The sequence below is a fragment of the Erigeron canadensis genome, chromosome 3, assembly GCF_010389155.1.
Source record: "Erigeron canadensis isolate Cc75 chromosome 3, C_canadensis_v1, whole genome shotgun sequence".
In the NCBI taxonomy this organism is placed as follows: domain Eukaryota; kingdom Viridiplantae; phylum Streptophyta; class Magnoliopsida; order Asterales; family Asteraceae; genus Erigeron; species Erigeron canadensis.
In genome coordinates, this window is record NC_057763.1 from 29,950,289 (window position 1) to 29,959,781 (window position 9,493).

The window sequence follows — 9,493 nt, forward strand, 5'->3', positions numbered from 1 at the left end:
CATTACAATCTTTCACTATATATTAACCATATATAGCTTTAATATATATGTTTAGCAAAATCTTTAAATAAGTCTAGCATTTCTCATACGAAATTCGGACGATCACATGACCAAATGGCATTCGCTTAACTCTTTAAGGGAATGAGGTTATTTAAGTCATTTAACACTATGTTACAAAAATGTAAATGTAATATCCTGTTCATTTTTGTTGTCACGTTTGTCCTATGAAGAATTGATGAGTATTTGTTTGTTTTAGAGAATACATATAAATAAATATCAAGGTGAGATGGTGATATTATATAATGGATGGTAGTAGTAATACAATAAATGAAGCATCATTGTTCGCATGAATGAATCATGGTGGTCGCTCCACGCCAGGTCAGGCTTCTATCAACCATGGCTCCACTCTGATGTCCCACTCTTAACAAGAGTCCTAATATTTTTACATGTATATATTAGGTATATGAAACTTAAAAAGATTTCACGTCCCAATTTAGATGTTTTAGTTTGATTTTTTTTTTTAGTTTTTTCTTTTGTAATTTTAACCATAAATATTTTTGTTTGTGTTTAATTTATACTACTTGATGAAATTTATATTTATGTAAAATATATTTTAAACGCAATCCATTCATATATATTTTACTTCCAAATGTTATATATAGATAGTCAAATTAAAAAAAAAAAAAAAATTTAAAATGTCAAATTAAAACATTTAAATTGGAATTGAGAGTATATGTTACTTTTTTATATTGTTTAATTTGTTCATTTTAAAATAGGAAAATGATATATCTTCTTAAAAATCTTCCTACTATCACGACATAGCAAGTGCACTCCACTAATATATCTTCTAATCTCATCCATTAATTTGCCAAATCTTACAAGTTATTAGGAGAAATTTTAAAAGGTTTATTAGGAAGATTAATTATTTTTTTTATTTCCCTTTGAAATAGAGAAATAATGACTAAATTGGTTCTAAGACTATTTTTATTTTATTTTTTTTAAGTGTAAGTTTCTTGCTTGTTTTCCCATGAACCGGTCGAAACAGAAACGTAATATCATTTACTATCGCTTAATTATCACCAATATATGCAAAGTTGCAAACTCGCCAAAGTAATATAGTTGATGGGTAAATTCACTATTTTGATATCTCCATGAGATGTTTAAGGTTCGAATATTTTTAGGTAAACTCTTATAGATTTGGCGAGGAAAAGGGTTCAAAATGGTCATATGAATACTCCATTTAAACTATATGTACGTATTTAGATCAAAGACTAGTTTTCAGTAAATAACCACAATAAGAATTGAAAGACCTAATTCATTTTACCATTTTACCATCTAATAAGTATGCACATTTTCTTTATTAAAAAAATACGAGCATCCCAGGTCTTTTCTCACCAAAACTATTAATAATTATTTCTTTTGAAAGATTTTGATTGTTATTTTGTTTATTCATTAATCATTACCAATCATTAGTCACAAGAAGATAATACTCTGTAGTAGTTTGGACGTCAAAGGTTCGGAAAAAAAAAAAGTAGTTTGGACTTTGGACATCAAGCTTTAACGGGCTTCTATTTTGTCTAGTCCAAAACTACAAGCCCAAGTTCCCAACGGCCCAACCGATAGTCATTGAGTCAGTGACCACTAATAGTAAATCAAAGAGAGCAAAAGTAAGTAAGTAAGTAACTGCTCAGTGCCGCCTTCTGCGGGTTTTGAGCCCCAATACCTCGACGGTGTATGAGGGAGGTTAAGATGTAGGCAGACCTTACCTCTACCTAAGTAGAGAGGCTGCTTCAAGTTTCTATCTAAATGGTAGAAAAGACCCTCCAACCTTTGCATGGGATGAGGATCGAACCCATGACCTCTGTTTCCAGAGGTATTTTTTTTTGGAATGGCTATTTGTCACCAAAATTCGGACACTTTTTATTGAAAATATCTATCACAAAGACTTCATTACTACAATATGAAAATTCTAAATTGTGGATGTTTCAAAATCTCTTGCTTTGGAGATTCTATTTAGTTGATATGAAAACTTAAATCCTCGCTCATTGAGTATTTTTGTGCATGTTTCAAAATTATCCATTGCAGATCGACAGATTATCTAAAGCAAATCCCTCTTCGATGCAGGCAGCTTTTCCATGACCTTTTCAATCCACTGCAACTTTGAAACAATGAGACGATACTTTGATTCCCTTTCTTTAATTTTATGTTCCAAACATCTCTCAATCTTTTCTCTCATTTTTTTCACTTTAAGTAATTGTGTCTCTTCTTGTGACTTCCCTTGTCCAAGCATCTTTGCATAATGTTTCTCCTCTAGGACTTCCCCTCGCTCCATTTGAGACATATTGGTCTTGGCATTAGCTTTTTCTTCCTCGAGAAGAACCTGTAATTCGACCACGAGGCTTTGTGCTACAGTCTCCTGCATCTATGATATCATAATAGACTTTATTTTACTAATTATAGGAAACATTAGAACATCAATTCTCCATTCATTATCAAAAAGCTCCCAAAATGAATGCCTAATACGTAATTAAGTTGCCGTGGTGGTTCATATTAGGACATATATAGCATACGGATCAGCCAGTGGCGGATTTAGAAAGTCTTTTAAGGTATGCAATATCCTTTTTAATACGAATATATGGTACGCACTCTCTGTATTACACTATATTTTCTTACGAAACCAAAAACTTTACTCTAGAATTGCATTCCCTCATTTACATGTAAGTCTGCCCCTCGGATCAGCACGCTGTTACAAATTTATATAGGGAAGTAGGGATGCAATTTAGCCACTCAAATAGTGTGTATCTATCTGAAGTAGTTACTAAGTTTTACGTACACCAGTAAGTACATTGCATTGTAAGATAATGATATAAGGTCACGATGTATGCAGTACATTGAACATAGTCTTGATTCCATTTACAAACCAAGGTATTCACCCTCACTTCATCTGCATTCCTACAAAAGATAAAGCCATGAACCGATAATTTTGGTCCACAAATGTTTAGGAATCAGAGAAATAATAAAAATCAAAATTTTAGCGTGAAGGGCTTCTTAACCTCTTTTGAATATGTAAAATGAGGGTCTAAATTTTTATACCAATTGCATTCTTCCTATTGGGATTAGGATCCCCTCAAGTTCCTCAAAATTGACTAATTCAAGGGTCAAGAATCAAACTTTAAATCATAACCCTTGATTTTAATCTAAGGATTGAGATTATTCTAACTTGACCCCTCAAGTTTTTCTAACTTGAGAGGATCCTAATCCTTCTGCTTGTCATAACTTTCTATACAACTTACACCAAAGATAGTAATATAAGGTCACGATGCATGTACCTCAAGTGTGGCACCCGGGGAACTATCAAGAACAAAGCATCTATTGGATGCTTGCACCTGTGAGGATACACTTTGTGAACAAATCTTTAAGCACTTTAAGTTATTGAAGACAAAAGGTTGATGTAAGATTTGTTCCATGCACGAAGAAAGATGCTGTAGAAAATGTAATGAAAGAAGATTATATATAGATCAATGCATAAAATCAGTTAAAGCAATCTTACTGATTTTTTTTTTTAAAATCTTTCGTGGAATGTAAACATGTATCTTAAAAAATTGTAAGATGCATATAGTAAAGATCAAGAAACAATACCTGAAGAATTTCCATGTTAAAAGTAAGAAATTTGGCGTTGCGGATATGTTGAAGTAGACAAAGAATATCACCAAACCACTCATTTTTTGGTTGTGAAACATAAATATCATCCTCCTTCAAAGAATTAAAATTACCATTTATGGAAAGGCCCAAACAACAGTAATAACTCGAATAAACAAATGAGGTAAGATAAGGTGCATAAATCTCAATATGATTCTAGATGTGCATGTCCTGGTTTCTAGCAGTGACATATTCCAGTTTAGGTGTATCCACCTTAACAGACTTTATATTCATAAAGCTCTTATCAAGTGTGAGATTAGATAGTCGAGGATGGCATATGCTAAACTTTTTCGAACACAAAATTTGACATCTTTCTAGCGTGAGATTCTTCAAGTTTGCACACTCGGAGAAAAAACTAGTAACAGGGTAATCTTCATCCCAATTAACAAACTGGAGATATAACGTTGTTAAGGCCGGGGGCTCAAAGAATGACATATTCATTCCATTACTCAAACTGAGGTATTTGAGAGACGGGAAACTAGCAAGTGAAAGAGAGAATGCACCAACTCTATCCAGAATCAAGCATGATAGATTCAGTTGTTGAATATTGTGAGAGAACACATAGTTCATGATTCCTCTGACATACCGCTGGCTAACCTTTTGGTCAAAACTGAGATTGACAGAAGACACTTTTATTTCACTATTGCGGCGAGACAGAACTCGTATAACAAATTTGGAGAACTTATCATTAGTGTAAATCGAGCTTGACATATGTTGGGAAATCTTGAGTTGATAAGTTGAGGCAGGGGATTGGAGTCCATATAAACCTCCATCTGGATGAAAAAACACTTGTTTGTACAAATAATTTGGTGCTATAACTCGAAAATATTTTATGAATAAGATCATCTGATAAGCTGCTTATTTTATCAACATCACAATCCACATTCATTCTATTTTGATGATTATGTTGAGAACCCATTCTGTCGTCTCTCAATGTATCTTAACATAATAATAATAATAATAATAATAATAATAATAATAATAATAATAATAATAATAATAATAATATAATAATAATAATAATAATAATAATAAGGGATAAGTGCGCTGGAATGCAGTTAACTAATCCAAAAGAGTTATTGTGTGCATGAACTCTAGGTCGGCTTTATTGTATTCAGGAAACTGTTTCAAAAGCCCCATAGTAATCAAAAGTTATTGGGTAAGAAGTTAGCTGGTCACCACATTCCGTTTGACCTGTTGACTGCTTACGTGACATGTTTGGCTGGATTTTATACAATTATAAATGGGTAAATAAAATAGTTTGTGACTTTTTGTATTACTATAAGTGACAAACACACACTTACACATACACTTATACACAGGAACACACTTATATCTTCCACCAATCTATATAGCTAAACACAATATTTCTAAACACACACAAAAACAATCTGTTAGTAGATATCTATATATATCTTCCACCGACACATATCAGATCTTGTTGATGATGTCGAACAAAAAACAAACACATACCAAATGTTGATGCTGGTCGGAAAAACTCATGACGCCTTCCTGCCGGAAAAACTTAGAGTGCTAACTTGAAAAAGAAGCAAAATATAAATTCTTTAAATCTATTTTGGAGTTCAAAGGATGGAAGTGAAGACCACTCACCGGCAGAAGAGGTTTTAGAGGCTCTTCAACCCCATTTGAAATTAAAGATGCTAACGATCTCTGATTATCAAGGCTCACGGTTTCCAGATTGGATGGCAAGTTTGGTCAATCTTATTTCCTTGTTTGGAGACAATGGTGATTAATGACTGCCCAAATTATGATGCCGGAAAACTCATGACGTCGGAAAACCAATGATGCCTGAAAATTGGTGACCCAAAAAACAAAATCTTAATTCATGGTCAATGGATTCGACGAAGGGGAAATGGAAAGAGGAAATTGATGACACCCATTTCAGTACCAACTTAAATTTGATAAAATCATTATATAACAATTTAGTGGGAAGATGATGATGTAAAGTGAGAATGATGATGATGGTGGTGGTTGGATACTTAGGATTAATTGATTGGGAAAAGAAAGGGCAGAAAGAAAGTGGGGAAAGTCAAGAAACAAGAAGGAATAATTAACAAGATAAAAAATGAGTATTATGTGAAGTAATCGGGAGCATCCGCCAGTTGCATTGTTACTTTGAACATAATTTTAAGTTCCTTGCATACAATAAAGCCGACCTAAAGTTCGTGCACACAATAACTTTTTGGGAGTAGTTAACTGCATTTCGGCACACTTATCCTTAATAATAAATAGTTTATCAGCAATGCGGCTAAAGTCGTATAGGGTTCGAATGTTGGTGTACGTTTATGGGCTTTGATAGATATTAAACTCAATCGGGTCATGTTACTAAAACTTAAAAAAAGAAAAAACTGAAAAATAGTAATAATAATCATAGCAAAAATAAATGTATGTGTGAGTTCTTACTTTTATATTTAGGATGGACAAGTTCCCGTTTAGTTGAAATTAACCAAAATAACCCTACCACTTTTTTTTTGAACGGAATAACCCTACCACTTACTTTAGCCAATGCAACTATTTCTAAATTTAAGGTTGGAGTTTTAATCCCTAGATTGTAATATAGATCTTTATATCCACCTCTGTCGGTGTTATTCGAGCTCCCACATGCAATCACTAGCGGAACAAGTATTACAGTTGAGGATCTTAGACAAGAGCTTGTATGCAACATTATTATCAAGCACAGGTTTGTCTAGCATTACTTTTCTATATTCGGGTTTGATGGATTATTGATCTTTTTTTTTTCTTTTTTGGTCCAGAGTATTTGTTTTGGAGATGACAATATGGGCGGGTTGGGTATTGGGTTAAACAGATCTTGTCAAAACTTTGTTGGGTTGTATTGAAACACTTCGTGTCTATTTTTGCTCTTGGTCCAGAGGATTAAGCCTACTTTAGATGCAACCAATGTCTAAGAAGCCCCATTAGTCTCCTAGACCTTAGGGAGAGCTTTACCAACCAGATTTGTGACTTATTTGACATGGTCAGATTGGCCAGTGAGGCAAAGAAGTATGAATTAATATATTTTTCAGGGATCACATCTTTAGCCCGTTCGAGATAATTTATGACCCTGGACTGACTCACAGTAAATAGCTAAATTTATCATAAGGGCAAATGAAATCATTTTCATGGATGGACACCAGCTCCAGTAGTATAAGCCAACAACGATGATGATGCTGAGCTAATAATGGTAGAACCAGGAAATGAGAGCATACCTGCAGGAAAGAAACCAACGCTCTCTGACGTTTGAAATTGCCACTTGTTTCTAAGAGTAAGAGACATGTAAACATAGGCGCATTTTGAAAAAAGGATACAACACTTTGACTTCCTTTCGTCAATCTCTACACGATGGCGGTTGAAACAACCCTCAATCTTTGCTGTCATGCTTATCACAATTTGTAATTTTGTTCTGCTTATCACAATTTGTAAAATTTTGGATCTTTGTTGGGTCTTTCCAATATCGCTCCATTCGTGTCATATGGGTCTTGGTATTAGTTTTTTTCTTTCTATAAAAGCACCCATAATTCAACCATATATGAGGTTTGTGCTACAATCTCCTGCATATATGATATCATAATAGATTTTATAAGTGTTAGAACACTCTTCATTCGTTGTCAAAAGCTCCCAAATTAGGCGCCTAATATATAGGTTGTCGTGGTGGTGCATAATGGGAAATAGCAGTATAGCACCCATAATTCGACCATGAGGTTTCTGTTTCTTATCTAAATTTTTGACCGTTGACACCAACCTTTGGTCAACCCACCCCACCAGACACTACCTCCACCACCACCTTCACCTCCTACCAGCCTGTTAGACCATTCTTAAAGAAAAGGTGAAGAGTATAGGTAAAAGGATAATGGATAGGTGAATTGTTAAGCCTTATAGGTGATAGGAAAAGGTGAAGAGAAGATAGGTGAATAGTTTAGCTTAAGTGAAAGGTAAGATGTGGGTCCATTTTAATTTATTTATATTATTTGTGTTATTTTGTTCTATATTGATTGGGTACATTGTGAGATTTTTAATTAAAAAAAGTGTGGACCAAATGATAGGTGAATGGTTAAAGGGAAAAGTAGAAGGTGAAAGAAATGAGAAAGTGATGCTGAGGTGGCAGAAAAAAGTGTAGGTGATGAAGTGAACGGTTACGAATGATCTTACAGCCAAACCAACCACCCCCACCACTACATTACCTGACACCATACTACACCACCAACCACTATCATCGGACCATCATCATCACCATTAAAACCGTTCGTTCAATTTGCCGGCAACCAACTCATTTCTCTTATTTGGTATATCTTTCTCGCTTTTACACTTACTTGCAATGTGTATTTGCTAAATCTCATAATAATATTAAAAAAAATTATTTACTTTTAAAATGTTAATATATTTACATCAAATTTTATTTATTTATTTTTAATTAATTAATTTTATTTTATATGATAAAACATACTATTGGATATATATTAGTTATTATTCAATTGGATATATATTAGTTATTATTTTATTGGATAAATATTAACTATTATTTTATTTGATATATATTAACGATTATTATTTGTTTGATATATTAAAATTATTAGGTAAAAAGTGTAAATTTGTGATGAAAAACAAAAAAGTGTAAATTAAAGTCAAAATTGAAAACAATGGTCAACTTTAAAAAATCGATAGCTGTGATTGGTCGATAAGTTATTAGAGCAACTGTGCTTTAGTATAATAAAAGATTCATCATGTATACCAAATACTATTTAATACCTATCTATTTGTTTTTGTTTGCTGTTAATTATGCTAATTGTAGTTTTATTTGTTGTTGTCTAGTTATTTGCTAATATTAACATTTCAGATTGAAAAACATAAAAGAAAAAAAGGTCAAAAATACCTATAAAAAAAGAAAGAAACTGATCAGTGCTGCCTTTCTTGGGTTTTGAGTCTCAATACCTTGACGGTTTATGAAGGCGGTTAAGATGTAGGCATACCTTAACTCTAAGTAGAGAGGTTACTTCCATTTTCTACCTAAATAGTAGAAAAGGCTCTCTAACCTTTGCATGAAATGAAAAATTGAACATATGAACTCTATCTCCAAAGATACAATGTTTACCACTGACTCAACCATGTTATATCAAAAACATACCTATGTATCCGGTAATAAGTTAAACTTTTACCTTTTATGTCAATAATTAGAAGTTGGATTTTAAAAAGTAATATGTTTATAGCATAAACACATCCTCACTCTTTTTTTTCCACATATTTTTACTCTCTTATAAAACTAAACCAACAAAACAAACTATCTCTTTTCTTTTATTCACTAATTTAAATATGTTTACCTAATAGTATAAGGGAAATCAATTGAATCAAACAACATACGATTTGTTAATAAGATGGGTTCCATGTTGTAGCCTATGTTGCACGGGGACCGGTACGGGAACGGGAAACAGCAAAACTCAAAAAATCAAGAAACGGGCACGGTACGGGTACGGAAATAAATACATAAAAAAATAAATATATATTATAGATAATGTACCACAAACCCCGAAATATATTCATACGTTGATGTAAACTTCAAAATCCATACAGCTTCCACAGATTATCATAAATCTTTCAAAATTCATACATATTCTAAAGCAAAGGTAATCAAATATCATCAATCAAACCGTTTTCAAGATCCGGTTCATTTAGTAAAAGATCCGCAAACTGCAAAAAGCCTACATCTTCCATCAAGTCAAAAGTATCTCCACCAACATCCCACATCTTCAAGTCATCATTGGGAGCTCTAGATAAAAGTCGA

General features: G+C 33.0%; 1 protein-coding gene across 3 annotated transcripts; it reads right to left on the minus strand.

Moving 5' to 3' along the window:
• Positions 1-1,895: 1,895 nt before the first annotated feature.
• Positions 1,896-5,777, minus strand: LOC122593449. Of its 3 annotated transcripts, none has more exons than XM_043765861.1 (4): positions 5,173-5,777; positions 3,640-3,753; positions 3,330-3,482; positions 1,896-2,422 (listed from the first exon to the last, which is right to left on the minus strand). In XM_043765861.1, the coding sequence occupies exons 1-4, from the start codon at positions 5,200-5,202 to the stop codon at positions 2,099-2,101; spliced, it is 621 nt and encodes a 206-aa protein (XP_043621796.1). In that variant the 5' UTR covers positions 5,203-5,777; the 3' UTR covers positions 1,896-2,098. The 3 variants fall into 3 exon arrangements, 2 of the variants coding, with proteins under 2 accessions (XP_043621796.1, XP_043621797.1); XM_043765862.1 differs by having other exon boundaries at positions 5,311-5,775; XR_006322834.1 differs by lacking the exons at positions 1,896-2,422; positions 5,173-5,777 and adding an exon at positions 2,779-2,952 and having other exon boundaries at positions 3,640-4,567.
• Between the last annotated feature and the right edge of the window lie 3,716 nt (positions 5,778-9,493).

Excerpts from the sequence above, each read along its gene's own strand:
- LOC122593449 (XM_043765861.1), bottom strand. The coding sequence starts at position 5,202 with ATGAGTTTTTCCGACCAGCATCAACATTTG. Across the intron at positions 3,754-5,172 it reads CCGACCAGCATCAACATTTG|GAGGATGATATTTATGTTTC; the intron begins GTATGTGTTTGT and ends AATTCTTTGAAG. Across the intron at positions 2,423-3,329 it reads CCCCGGGTGCCACACTTGAG|ATGCAGGAGACTGTAGCACA; the intron begins GTACATGCATCG and ends ATGATATCATAG.